The sequence below is a fragment of the Topomyia yanbarensis genome, chromosome 3 (assembly GCF_030247195.1).
Source record: "Topomyia yanbarensis strain Yona2022 chromosome 3, ASM3024719v1, whole genome shotgun sequence".
NCBI classification, from domain to species: Eukaryota; Metazoa; Arthropoda; class Insecta; order Diptera; family Culicidae; genus Topomyia; species Topomyia yanbarensis.
In genome coordinates, this window is record NC_080672.1 from 365,979,717 (window position 1) to 365,994,967 (window position 15,251).

General features: G+C 36.7%; 1 protein-coding gene across 1 annotated transcript in view; it reads right to left on the bottom strand.

Annotated features, from left to right (window-relative positions):
* The window catches only part of LOC131687657 (purine nucleoside phosphorylase), a 52,861-nt gene extending 45,747 nt beyond the window's left edge, over nt 1-7,114 (bottom strand). Inside the window, exon 1 of the mRNA XM_058971754.1 lies at nt 6,856-7,114. Within this exon, the coding sequence (XP_058827737.1) occupies nt 6,856-6,896 (41 nt within the window). The 5' untranslated portion in view covers nt 6,897-7,114. The remainder of the gene's footprint in view (nt 1-6,855) is intronic.
* Between the last annotated feature and the right edge of the window lie 8,137 nt (nt 7,115-15,251).

Below are 15,251 nucleotides of genomic sequence, written 5' to 3' on the forward strand. Positions count from 1 at the left end.
TATAGGTTGATACAAGACAATACGGAATGCCTCACAACAATCCAGCATGCATTCAAGTTCAACCAATCACCTGAGCTTCGTTTCAGTTGATTCCGCTATGAAACAAAGGCGCTGAGCACGTGGGTACTTGAGAGTGGTTCTCATACGCACGAGCCAGAATTTGTTAATAATACCTACTATAGACAATGGATGAAGTGTTGTGATATATTGATGCGAAAACATTTACTTTCACTTGTTGTTCTAGTGTGGACTTTTGGATACTGGTAGAGGATGGTTACACAGGCAAGGTTTACTGTTGAGAACTACTGTCAAGAAAACACTCGTTTGACCTTCAAGTAAAACGGATCCAAGCTGTGACGTTGGCATAAAATACCATAATCACAGGCGTGCGCAACATTTTCCATTAGGAGGAGGGCTAACAGCTCAAATTCTTCCAGTTTTATCAAGCCTTCAGTATCAGTTAGATTTTCGGTTTAATACCAAAACAGTTATTTTACTTAGTTTTATTGAAATTCGCATTATTCATTTCCTCAATCCAGAAACTGGTTCCTCAAAAAAAAAAGTATTTTTCGCTGATCTTTTTTGTTTCTTAAAAATGTACTTAATTTCATGTCAGATTTGCGAACCAATTTTTCAACATCTTCACGAAAAAATTCTTGCGCTCTTTAGCGTAAAATAACCAACACTTTTTTTCTGCAATCTATTTTATATTTCAAGTTATAAATCTTTGTTTACAAAATTCGACACTCAGTATAAACTAACTGGAAAAAAATTTAAAACATGTCTTTTTTAATAATTTAACTTATGCATTCTACATGTAATAAATTTTAACCCTGCTAAAAATAGAAGGAAATTGCCTATTTTTTGTAGGTAAAAGATCCATTGTAGGGTTTGCGGTTTCAATCCTCTCGAATTAAAATTCGAACTTTGGGGTTGATACGTATCTTCAACTTCTTCACAAGCTGCTGCCCAACATCACCGACTGCTTTTTAATTATATCTTGTCATTGAAACAGTATCTTTAGCCATGTTTCCACTACATACATTTGTAGAATGTATGTATGTCGGTTGAGTGAAATTCCGGGCAGTTTAGGGAGTTCATCCCATTATCAAGGACAATAGTGTCATTATCTCGGTATGTTGTTGCGCGTTCTTACTGTGGTGGCTACTCGCCAAATCTGACTAAAACTTGGTAGGGACCCGGTCGGTGGAACCTAAGGAATCATGACTCGTTTTTCAGGCATCCGTTCATCCGTTCGGTTCATATTGTCGATTGTATTGGAAATCAGAGTCTTATGGCCATAACTGCAGATTCCCTGCCAGATAACCGGCTTACCGGCAAACTTGTCTGCAAAAACAACTTCCAACTTATATTTCTCGAGAACCTCTCGCTGACCTTTATCAATATGAAATGTTGATCCACGCAGCTGCTTAACCCTTTCATGACCAACTTTTTTTCTTATCCATGTGGTGCTTTTGTTGCATTGCTAGAGCAACTCAACTTTTACCTTTCTATGCTCAATACAATTCTCCTAGAAATTTTAAAATAGTTCAATAGCTTGGAAAAGGTAGTCAAAAACAGTCGAAATTTATAGGTTTTATATTTATAGTTTAAAAGGATTAATATAAATCAAATTAATAAAATAAATCAAAATATCTTAAATGGAAATTAGACAATATCAAAAAAACTATGAAATTAAGAGAGTAAATTAAATTGTTTCAAGTTAGCAAACTGTCATCCAACAATAAAAAGAACTGCCTGTGGTATTCTAGATAAATGTGTAGGTTAAAGAGAAGAGGGTGTCTTGGAGTGTCGAGGGGTGAAAACGTTCGAACGACGAGTCTCAGACGTTCATAGAGACAGTAAATAGAATGTAAAGCTATTTAAGTATGTTATTTTTGAGAATATCACATTGGCGATTCTGCCATGATTGATGCGCCGTGGAAGTGTTTTGCAGTATAAGTAGTCTGCAATAGGTGAGTAATTAAATTCATGGAAGAGGATAGTTTGAGGAAAGATAAAAAAATCAATGGGTGAAAGTTTTTAATTGTTTGCGTGAAATCTGCGTATAATGCATACGATATCACTACGACAAATGGAAATCTGGCATCCTGGATTAGCGTGTGTATCGCTGCAGTTTCTCAGAGTGCGTGAGAGAACCAGTGTTTCGAGGAGTCATAAAAAAAATAATTGCCACTTGCCATAATTGCCACTCGCTACCGTCAAGATACAGCTGAGTCGAGTAAAGTTCATGACCAACTAACTATTAATTACATTGAAATGAAAAAAAAAACATTAAAAAATTAATAGTTTTGAGGCCCATGACCATCACATTAGTTTCTCACATCGATTATTCATCTCGAGGCCAACAAATAGGCCTGACAGTAGAGTTAGGTTAAAGCCAAAACAAAGCTGTACGTCGAAGTTCTGCGCCGAGTTTAGCTCAAGGCCAAAAGTTTTTTATTTCACGTGAGGGTAAATCTCAGGCCGTCTCTAAAAAAAACAAAGAAAAACATGCGCCGAGTTCAGCTCAAGGCCAAACATTTTTCATGTGAGTCAGGTTAAGCCTAAAACCATCCTTGAAAATAACATGCGCCGAGTTTAGCTCAAGGCCAACATAATTGCAATCGATATGGTTAATTGGATTTTATGCCAAAATCCAAAAAAATATCAGATATAGAAAATGCAAATAATCGAATTAACGAAAAGCAGCACAGATGGCCGCACTGTCTGGAATGCTTACAATACCAAGCACCGAACTGTCGATGTGACATTGCGTATTTGTATAGAGCACTTTGCAGTCTGTAACTGTGTTAGTAAACTATCGCGAAAAGGCAAACACGTATCATTTGCAAAGTTTCGCCCTACTCTTCATTCGATATGATGGCTGTTGGTTCTACGAATGTCCAACCTCTGGCAGAAAAAAACAGTTTGGCCGTAACAGCCGAAAAAACACTGCAAGTGGTGTGTATGAAATGACTTGCATATATGAAGACAGTTAATGGCTTGAGACGGGAAAGGAACGCCGATGAAATGGTATGTGTGAGTAGAGTCGCAAAAAGAATACTGAGATCGCAAGTAAGCAGCCATTTGTAGAAGTCTATTTGTTTCCTCTAGTTGGAGATCGATTGGAAAATTTGAAAAAAAATTGTCATCTAACGAATCAAGTTCGGAAGTCGAGAGTGCTGAGAAAAAAGACTATTTAGAAAAAGCCGCTGCGGCAGAGGAGTTTTCAGTGTCGGATGATTTATATAGCGAAAATTCTAAGCGGATGGAAGTGCGAAGAAAATCAACTGCGAAATGGCTTTCAGGCTCTTGGCCGTTAAAACCGTTCGAGGAAAAATTGCCACTCAACAAACGCAAGGCTGAGTGGATTCGGTTTCGGAATCAGTTTGAGCGAATTGTTGCTTGCAAGGAACCCGTGGGACCTGAAATGCAGCTAGCCGGAATGAAGCTTTTTACTGGTAATTATTTACTAAGTGTAATCGAACTACAAGAAAAGCTTCTTGCGAGCGACACGGACAATATTTACACTGCTACAATATTTGCACTGAATAAGTACTTCGATCAGACGTGCGATTATATGAAGGAACGAATGAAATTTCGCGAGTTGAGAATGGGAGACACGGAACCGTTCGTCGATTGGGTTTTGCGATTGGAGACTCAAGCGAAGTTTTGTGAATTCGAGCTGGATCAGTCGAAAGAAGAGCTCATGCAAGCATTGCTTAGACGTTCGGTGCCGGAAATTGCCAAAAAGCTCTACGAAATGAGTGATGTATTCAGTAACAAGCTAGAGAAGATTATGGCCCATGGCAGACACCTTGATTATATACGGATGGAACCAAATGAGGCTAAGCAGGCAGTGAAGGTCGAAAGCAGCTACTGTTCCATAGAACAGCAACTGGATGATAAAAGAGTAGTAAAACCGATCAACGCAGTACTTGGTCGAAAGTACTTGGTCGTCCGGCTTCTAATGGCATAACCAAAACTAATATCACAGACTAACAGACATAACACTATGAGGGAATTCCCTCAAAAAACATCGATCCGACGATTTTCCCAGCACACTAGCTCCACCTTTTATTCACAGTCCCAAACACTCATTTACTGGTGGGTTACCCCTCAGGTTTGGGAACAATTTTTCACTAGTGGTCTATCCCCCATATGCTTATTCATATGTCAGTGGCGCCATAATTTTAAATGTGGCCACAGTCCCAACTACAAATATATTTAAATTGACCGTTAAAGCGGGCGAAGCTTTGTTTTTGAGTGTTATGTCTGTTAGCCTGTGATATTACCTGAACGCAGACCCTGTTCACTTTGAAAAAAATCAGTCTTCAGCTCACCAACGCCATCGAACGTGTTCACATAGAACTAATCATCTACCTATTTCCAACACCTTCACTACTAAAGAGTATCGCAAAGCGCGCGCATATGTGAGAGCTGTCATTTTTTTTCTTTTCGTCGCCCCAATGCACACGGCACGTTTGTGAATAACGTTCTGTTCGCACCGACATGCGAGCGCAGAGAATGATAGATGAAACGACATCATCAAAGAAAAAGGAGCACATCCTTCTGAAGTGCATTAGCTAATAGCGTTTTTGTTTTTTCTTGGTGCTACACCAGTGTAGTGCCAAGAACCAGATAAACTGATTACACCCAAGTTTGAATGAGTGTAGCACCGACTATACCGGTGTAGTGCACTGTCAAAAACGAAAATGCCATAAGCGGTAAAGAATGACGGGTAGTAACTGGAAAAAGTATACTGAAAGAGTCTGCTTGAAAAATATTTTTCGATTCTCGTTTACATTCTGCTGCTACCAATACAGATTGGAGAGATCTATAGCCTAGTCCCTAGCTGAGTCAGTCTGCCGGGACTCGCATTATTTTATTTAAAATAATGAAGTGTTCGGTCAGTTCCTAAAAGATCTACACGCCGAAATCATTCCTATTACCTTGAAACCATTATTATTTGCTTCCTCCAAAATCTGCGACCCTATTATAAATATTACAGGAAGAAGTAACCGGTTGGCCTTTTTGGATTTAATTTCCTTTGATAATGTTCGCTACAAACGATATGCTCGCATATTTCATTAACGATACAAACAGTTCTCCAAACGAAAATTATAATCCTTCCTCATAGGTGCTTTCTGAATTTAGAGCCGATCAATTACAAAAGAATTTCATTGGTTTTCCTATTGATCATTTCATTCCATTTGCCATTCTGCTCACTCTCATTCCGGTGCGAAAAGAACCACATTTCCGAAAGCATCTGATATGCTCGCGCAATTGCACGCTGAAAGAAATTAGTACAAGTGCGTTCTGCTGGTTCAATGAGAACTCGAAAGATGGTGTTGGAATCACTAAAATGATGTTGACGAAGGTGTGTTCGTGTAATCTGACAGTGGGATATCTTGTACTTTATCATCTTTGCTGAACGGCTGTCACAACGTTGGCAATTAGTTGTAGCTGAGGTAGTAGTATTGCAGACTGTGGTTGTGTAAAGAATTCTCAATTTCAATTTCTCATCAACCAGATTACATACTAAGAAAACCACTATAAAATAATAACAAAAATAATTTCTTGCCTCAGTATTATAAATCGCACGGATTGCTGTTTATGCATGCCCGAACATGTAAGTGTGTAATAATCCTGATCGTCACCGGCAGCTGATAAGACCGCCTAGCAATAGCTACGCTTATGCAAATTAGCTCATCGCTACATAGGGGGTTCATGTTGACAGCGTTGTTTGTCGTAAACTCTTCTCCGTAGCCATATCAACGGTTGTTTTCGAAGTAGGCATTCTTTTTATTTGCCCATCAGCTTGTGAACAATAATATTTTCATGTTTTGATTAACGCAACAGATATCGCCCCGAAGTAGCCTGTTCACTTTCAATTGCCATCGAGGGGGTCGTTTTTCTATTAAACCTCACGCTATGTTCCGTTTAGATTATATTTTATTATTATTGTACTAAAAAATGACCTAGCGAACCACTGGTTTTGCGTTGTCAACTTTGACCGAGTAAAGACTTGCTAACGTCGCTAAAAATAATAACATTTCTCAAGCAATGATTGATGATTTTAATTTCTAGGGCAATGGTTAAATCAAGATTAATTCAGTTCCGTGTAATTCAATCATGAAATTGAATAACACGGTAGTGGACCTACTTTGACCCTATTAGGGTAGGTGTCGTCTGTTAGCCAAGGTGTTGAGCAAAGATGGCAGACGTTGCTGTAATCAATGGCTTCAAATATATAAGATGAAAAATGATACACTCTACCTTAAATCATCAACCCCTTCCAGGAAGGAAGTTTCATTAGATTATTTACACAGCTTCATTTTAAAAAAGATTCTAGTGTATTCATATTTTTGTTTGATGAATCATATTTAATATAACCATACCCCTTCTTGTTCAACTAAAATACGACATACACTATGAAAAAATGTTCGATTTATTTTACTGAAAAACTCGAATGATTCCAGAAGATCGAGAGGTTATCAGATTCAGAGAGAATTGGAGCAAATGAGTAGAGTAAAATATCAGCCAAAACGGCATCACAACCTTAAATATAATTTCAAAATTGTGATTTTGGCAATCGCTTCCACAGGTAGCTGTGATTATATTTTGCAAACATTGGTCTGTTGTATTGTTTTTTTTCTGCTTCACACATTCGTCTCTATCTATAATGACGGATCACATTGACCTATTAATGCCCAACTTCCCCAATTCTGGTAAATTTATATATAGATAGACAACCAGTACTGTTGCATAAACTTCGTATTTAAGTCAAAGATAATAGTAATTTAATCAAAAAAACCCAAAAAAAATATTTTGTTCTGTTTTAATACTCACATTCTTGAAAAATTCATCTTGCAATCGTTAAAAGATGTCATTCTGTCTTGTTTCGTGGGTGCACAATACACAGAAAATAATTTATACCAATAAATACACGTTAAACTTATCAAGCGCTCACTTTAAGTCGTAATCTAATATCATTTACAGTGTTCAATATCTATGGTAAACACACACTTTTAGAGATAGATATTCTTTCAATACTTCTGCCGTAGGATCTGGCTCGTGTTTCACGCTTGACAACTCAATACTTATTGATTCGCGCAATCCGATCGATCCACTATTTATAATCGAAATAGTTTTGTTTTGACATAATAACACAGGAACACGTAATGGCAACAGAATCAATCGACTCACTGCAAAATGATGTATTCATCGATGATACCGACAAAACAAAACAGAAACATGCGATTACTCTTCCTTAATTGCATAGCACGCAGGCGCGAACTCGTTTTCATGAAGCTCTCATTGGACGTCATCCTGGACGAATTGCCGTTGAGCGACAGAGATATGTTTCAGTATTGGCTAGAATACCTTATCGGATCAGTATAGTTCATTGCTTGCGGGTATTATTGTTTTCATTAAAGTGACGCGTCATCGGTTGTTTTCACTTGCTGAATATTGTGGTGCCATAATCGGTTAACGTTGTTTACTAAACGTGTGAGACTCAAGGTAGCATTATTTCTTTTAGTCGTTAGTAAAAATATTACTACGCTTGACTAGGGGTCTGCTCAGAACCACAAATTGTGTCTCCGTTTTTTGGAGTTAGCATCAATCCGGCGTCACTAAGCTAGTGTCGGATTCTGATGAGACGAAGTCGAAACGCCAATTCCAGAACTAATTTACTTACTACTGTTTGAAAATCAAGTTTCGAGCTTTTGCATCGAAAGAATCTCTTGATTCGATAAACATTTTGTATCAAAAATTAGAATAAAATGGCTCGATTTGTACGTCCTCTACGCTGCTTGGAGATCAGTTCTTTGCCATGTCATCTCTATAGGATTCGGAATTAGTGAACACACAGATTGGGATACTTTACATCTCTATTCCCTAGAAACGTCTCCTTACGTGGGTGGTTTGTTTCTACTCCAATAACCGATAATACGATATTCCTGGAAAAGAGGAGAAAAAATGTGCGGAAATGTAACACATAAACCTGGATTCTTCACTTCTCAGGGAATTATGAACTCTCCTGATAAAGCCAATAGCTCATTACCACATAGGGATAGAACAACTACATATTCTTATCTATTGGATCTAGGGTTACCACCTCAGGTGATGCTTTCACCCAGAGATTTTTAATGACATAGAATAGGTGTCAAGAGAAACATGAGTAAACGCCGAAACCAGACAGAAATTTGAATCAAAGCGATCGCTTGACATTTTAGAATATTTTTGACGATTTCTATTACCTACTGAGTTGAACAGAAGCAAGTTTATTTCTTTGAATCCAACTCTTCAGGTCATCAATTTAGCACTGGTTGGAAAATTACCAAATTAGCTCATATTGACAGTTGAGTGCTTTGTTTTGGCAAAGCATAATGCGCGCCACATGTGTGTACCGGTCACATTAAGCTGCAAATTGCTCGCGTTTTTAGATAGATGAAAAATCCAAAAGCACCAGCCACTCTCGCTATGGCGCATAAACCAAACGAGAATTCCTCTCCTTCAGAGCAGTGTGGGAAGCACACTGCGTTGTCTTCCGGAATGCTTGGCGGAGTGCAAAGAATCCGGTTATTCGTCACCACAGTCGCTAGGGAAGTTCCTACAAAGTAGCAGAGCTCTCCTCTTTGGAAAACAGACGCTGCATGAACAGCTAGCGAGAAAACCGGAAGGAATCGTTAGAAATTCAGTACTATAAAAGTAAAAATTATCCGTCGTCTCACCAGACCCGGAGAAATTGATGTAAAACCTGGAGGCCCAGAGATCGCCTCCGCATGAAAATCGGAGTCTCCGGGTGAAACCCGGAGTCTCCGGACGAAACTCGGAGGGGTGGCAACCCTAATTGTATCCCTGTACATAAGTTTGTCTATGAGTGGAGCACAATAAATGATAAGTATTTGTATTACTGTGGTGTACTCAATATCTGCAGATATGAACTTCCGTAATCGGATTCACAAAGGCCACAGGAACTATACTCAGCACAGGTCTGGGTCAATTGGCATAAGGTCATTAGTATGACGGACATTTGGTATAACAGTTATTTGGGATAATGGTCATTTGGTATAATTTTGAGAATTTAACATACTGAAGGTTATTTGGCATAACTGACTTTTGGCATAATATCCCGATCAGAACGACATAACAGAAAGCTATCAAATTTATATCTCATGTTGATATTTATTACTCACTGTGTTATTTTTGTGATATCCCTAGCAGCAAGGAAAGCAAACTTATATCAAGATTATATCTTCTGCTGATATCATTGAACTGCTAATATGATTTTAATGTACGCATATAACGATGATGTTATAATATATTGCATATTCTTTAACAATTATCTTTGAACGCTAACTGTAAACTGTAAAGCGGGCAAATGACCAGTCGGTTAAAGCCCCAATAAACAAATCAATCGATCAACTGTGAATGATTGTTATATTACACCAATGATCGTCTATTTGCTAATACGCTGAAGCCTCTTTTTATGCGTATTTATTCAACTTTTTAAAGCAAATTTTCGAAGTTTTTATTGATTTCCATATATTTGCGTTATTCAAATGGACATTCAAAGTTCCACGAGAATAGATAAGTTTTAGATGCAAGAGGTCGGAAAATTTAAAAATAAGGTAGGTGTTTAATTTACTTGGTTGCATTTCGATTGAGATTACCTTTTTGTGAAACACTCGTCTGATACGCAATTTCGAATATGTGGCTTATGATTTCAATGTTGAAGCCTTTATTCAAAAAGTTTTGGAATCGCAAAGTTATCAACAAGCTATTCTAAAGAATATAATTTTCATTTAAAACTTATTTTAAAGAAGATGCAGGAAGTATCAAGCACTCCAGATGAAATAAAGAAGCGCGGATTCAAATAAAAAAGCATTTTTAAACTATTTTTAATGGTTTAGTCAAATGATTCTATAAATTTTTTCCTTTTAATTAATTGGGTATATTGCGAAAACGAATTTTCAGAACTTAAAAAACTGTTTGATATATACTGATTTCCACAATACCGTCATGAATTTTGAGGATCTTCGAGAATCCTCAGTCCGATTTCTCCAATTTATGCGGGTTTTTCATAAACAACCGAAACTTGTCCAGTTTGTGGGTATCTGATTTTGTGCGTTCTCCGAATTACCAAAGCATTGTAATTTCTTTTATTTCAACCCCCGCATAAAAATGTTTAAGTTTGAGATTGTTGTATCTTTTCATTCCACCTAAGACAGTTTGACATTTACAATGAACTGACAATTACTTTGAATGCGCATTTGTACTAATGTTTCCGTTGTATTCGATGGTGCTTCGTTCGTCTTAAAAAAAACATCGAACTAACAAATTTTCGCAATAATCAAGTCAATATCTTGATACTTGATTCATTTTGTAGAAAGTTAAAAAAGGAATAATGCAACCTGTTCAAATTGTTGAAAGATTAATATTTGTGAGTATGTTGCATAAAGCTATCAATATTTCAAAATGGCCTAGAAATCTCTGAATAAATACACATCCCAGCTGGTATTATTGTTTGCTGTTACAATTTCAATATGTGTTTTGGATAGTGCTTGAAATAGCTGAAAACTTTAATGTAAAAATATTGAAAAATTTCCTCCTTAAAACTAAATAAAATTTAGAAAAGAAAATGTATTTTAGAAAACATGAAATATTCTAAAATTCGTCACACTGAAGAATCCTCAACAATTTCTCGTATTTTATGATTATCTGTTATAATATTCGCAGTTGATAGATTGAACTATTATAAAAAATTGTTTTTCTGAGAATTTATTAGATGTGAGATAATTGTGCTGGTTTGCTTAATCTTTCCCATTTTAAAAATGCCAATAACAAAACCCCAAAAGCGACTTTACTTGAAATCTCAAAATGCAAGCCTCAAAACTTTGGTATTTGTTTCTTTGAATCTACTAGGAATTATAAGTAACATTTGTCGAATTTTCCGTAAACTAATGTAGGTAAATTATCCGCTAAATGTTACCATATCGCATCGACATTATTCCTAAAAATCGTGTAAATCATGTTAACGTACAAGAGAAGCACCGAAGCGCACAATTCAGAATCTAAAAATAGCCCCACTTTCCTAATCTGAAAAGATATTATAAAGCTATTCAGTCTATCGTAATATAGGAAGCTGTAGTAGTGAGCAAAACTGTATGAAAACAAAGCGTATTATACAAGGAAAACAAACAGTCCTTTGGCTTTGGCAAAGTTCAATGTGTGCGTTCTGGAAACATCTTCTGCATCTATAATCGTTTTGACCTTGACGAATGCGTAGAATATTATGCTAACATTAAACATCAGTTGAAAGCAACGTCGTTGGTTCATGCAGGAAACATCCTCATAAAACTCAGAATACCCAGGTTCAAATCGCTATATCCATTAATAATAATCAGCGTGTCATATACATATTCATAATAACAATCAGCCAGCATGTATGCAATCATTTGACAAAACTATAGAAAGCTTTTGCTGCTACATGAAGCTTTTTGCTTCCAACCGAAAAGCGCCTTAATGTATGCTATATTTTTCTATTTTATTCTATTTTTAGACCTGCACACTAAATTCGTTGATACTATACAATAGGTAATAAAAGCTATATTGGCCGTGGGAGAACCTAACAAATTTTGTTATAATTCTGATAGAAGCCTATCACAGGTTGTAATATTTTTGATATATACTAGAAGAATTTCTGTTATGTTTTCTGTTATTTTACCAACTAACGAGACCAAATTTATAACACAACTTGATATCGTAACAAAGTAACTCAGTCTGTAATAATTTTGTTATTTCTTTCTGATTGGGATATTTTATCTGCAGAATAACGGTTATTTGGCATAATTTCTAATTTTGCGCAAAGTGAGGGACATTTGACGTAACGTATATTTGGCATAATTTTGAGAAGCAATTACACTGGAGGTTATTTGCCATTTTTGCAACTACAGCGCACCACATAATTTAAGACTGTTCGAAAAGTCAGGTAATTCGACATAATTTCGAGGCGTGCTACTGCTGAAGGTCTTTCCGTATAAATATTTTTATGTTAAGGAAAACAGTAATTTGGCATAACGGTCATTTGGCATAGGCATATGTAGCGATAAAGTTTATAATTACGAAGATGTTTTTTGAGTATATCATTTCCTGTATGTATGTTGACAACAATGTTCATTTTTCGAGGGAAAGTTACTTGTGCAGTTGTAAGCAGCTGGCATGTAGCTCAAATGTTTGAGCATAACGTATACTACCTAAATATTTAAATGAATTTAAATGAGTTTTTTACCAATAGTACTAAAATTGAACTTGAACCAAAATTAATTAGCTTATTCTTCTTTACCAATTAATAAATAACATTTATGCCTAATGTAGCTACGCCACATCGCTTCAAGTCGCGTACTGTCCGACATCGCTGTCGTTCCGTCGGACTTCAAACTAATTTATGGCCCGTATGTTGGAAAACAACACATTATTCTTATTGCTTAGTGTAGCTTTAACCTTATGGGTTATTCACCTAATAAACTACACATTCGTTTGTTATGCAAAATGACCTTCAGTGAGATCACTTAGCAAAATTATGCCAAATGCCCGTTATGCCAAATGTATGATATGCCAAATGTCACTTTACGCAAAATTAGAAATTATGCCAAATGGCCGTTATACTGAAGATAAAATAAATTATCACATAAGGTCCATTATGCCAAATGACCTTCAGTGTAATCAATTCTCAAAACTATGCCAAATAGCTATTTGGAACTAATAGCTCCAAATAAACGTTATACCAAATGTCCATTATGCCAAATAACTTTATGCCAGATGGCCCGCTCCCCTGCTGTAGCCACTTGATAAAATAGTTTGGTATGCCCAGTCAGTGTGAATCGACAATGATAGAAATGGTTCTGAATGAACAAAACTAGTTGCAGGGCCTGCTCTAGTTCGTTCGTTTGACAGTTTAGTTCTAGAAATTTTCAGGGCATAAGGGTTATCTGTAAGAGAAAAAATTCTTTGCGCTAAATCCCATATCAAAGTTCCGATTGTTCGATTTCCACGGGAATACCGTATAGTATCTACCTTAACGAATTAGCTTGGTTCAATCTCATTTCACGATAGTATACCCAGCACCGGATCGACAGCCGTCACTGTAACAAATTACATATTCTTCGAATCGTTACTATATACAGCAATTCTTCGCGAGGAGAAATTCTCATATGGGGCCGTACACAAATGACGTAGCTTTTTTTCGACGATTTTTGACCCCTCCCTCCCCCCTCGTAGCATTTGGTCACAAAATTCTAACCTCCCCCTCGTAAATAACGTAGCATTTACCTACCCCCTCCCCCTCGTCCCATGCAAAGCGCCCGGGAGATGAAAAAAAATTACATATTTTTTTCAATTATTTTAAATACATGTCCTTTCAAAATGTTTGACGACTTTTATCAACATTTTCATTATAACAGCAAATTGCGTGCAAAATAAGCCCATTTCATGACAAATATAGTGTTGATAGTTTTGTTTTGAATTTTATATGTCAAGGGGGCATGAAGACAAGTTCTCTCAGTTCACAATCGAGCAGCTGCAAATTATTCTAAGAACCATTCATTCATCTAAATTACTAAATTGGTTGAATTCAAAGTGAAAATTTAATTCAGCTTCCAAACTAAGTCTACAGGTTAGCAACATTAGCTAACTAATGTAGCAAGTTAAATCCGCTTACAAAATCTTTTCGTATTTTTGCAAACGTGTAATTCCGCGAATCGTAAAATTTACCTTATGAAAAATCGCATCAAAAGTAACTTGTTTGAATTTAAATTCATTTCTCTAGGGAATGGAGGATCATTAAATTGTTTTCTCTGAACAATGGGTTTTAAACTTAATGCTACGTCGCACAACTTCTGACCCTACCCTCCCCCTCGTCACACTTCGTCACAAATTTGGTATACCCTCCCTACCCCCCAAAATGCTACGTCATTTATGCATGGCCCCTATTGAAGATTTTGAAAACAAAACTACATGGGAGTCTCAATCGCGTGTGACGAGTTACACGATTACTATTCAAAAGTCTGAAGATGGTGTGCACAAAAAATTGCTTCTGTCATCACACAAGATCCAATATTGGTTCAACATTTTTTTCCATGTTTCTATATTTTCCCAAAAGCTTGCCTGCATTGACCAAAAGCTCTTGACTCTGAAATCAATCGAGCAGACCAATTAAGTCATGATTCAAGAAGTCCCAGAAGTCTAAAGGAGCTCCGGCTCTAACCGATGATTGTGTGAAGCCATTATTGGTGTTTTGTTTAAATTAACCAATAATCATCTTCATGTTGGATTTCCTACAGTGTCAAAACAAAGAATGTGGTTGTGATTTGCAAGTCAGCTTTCTCAACAAGCCGTCGACGACAAGACAATGGCGACAGCACACCATCTTGAGGTTAGCCACGGACACAATGTCAATGAGCATAGATGTCGGTTGCTAAGCATTGTGGGTATCCAATATACATACCCTGATAAAAATTCTAACGGTAATTATATTTCCTTCAAACCACTTAAAATCCATATGAAGAAGAAATGCTTATCTTATCACGCGCATAAATACATTCTATGTGTCAACTGTATAAACTATGTATACACAGTGTGTATTACACACACATAAGTTATATGTGCATATTGTGATAGAAACGGAATTTATGTGCTTTATAGTTATGAAATGTGAACGTAAGATTTATATTTTTTTGTAAATACCAGCCTTCCGATGAACATCGAAAAGTTTGTACCTGCGTACAAAATTTCGTGCACGCGTTCAAAAATGTTTCGTCTCGATGTACAGGTTCGCCTCGAACGTCGAACACAAGTGAACGATGTACAAACTCTAGTTCAAACATCCGTGTACGTACACCGGGTGCGTACACGAGAACGATTCATATAAGGCAAACAGCGTCAACGCTAGTGATAATGAGAGTGAGAAAGAGAGAACTGGTGCCACAAACATGTGCACATGTTTTGGTACGAAATAGCGTGTTCGAGTTCGTACACTGTGTGTGGGTTTTGTGAAGCACAAAACAAGAGCGAACATTGTGTACGATGTTCATTTGGGAAGACTGGTAAATACACACATTAGGTTTATGTGCCAGCAAATAGTGTCTATATGCCTCCACTAATTGCAAAAATCTATAAATCTATGTGTAAAATCTCGTGGAACTTCTTTTAACTTTTAAAATGCGAAAAGATATTTCAATGTT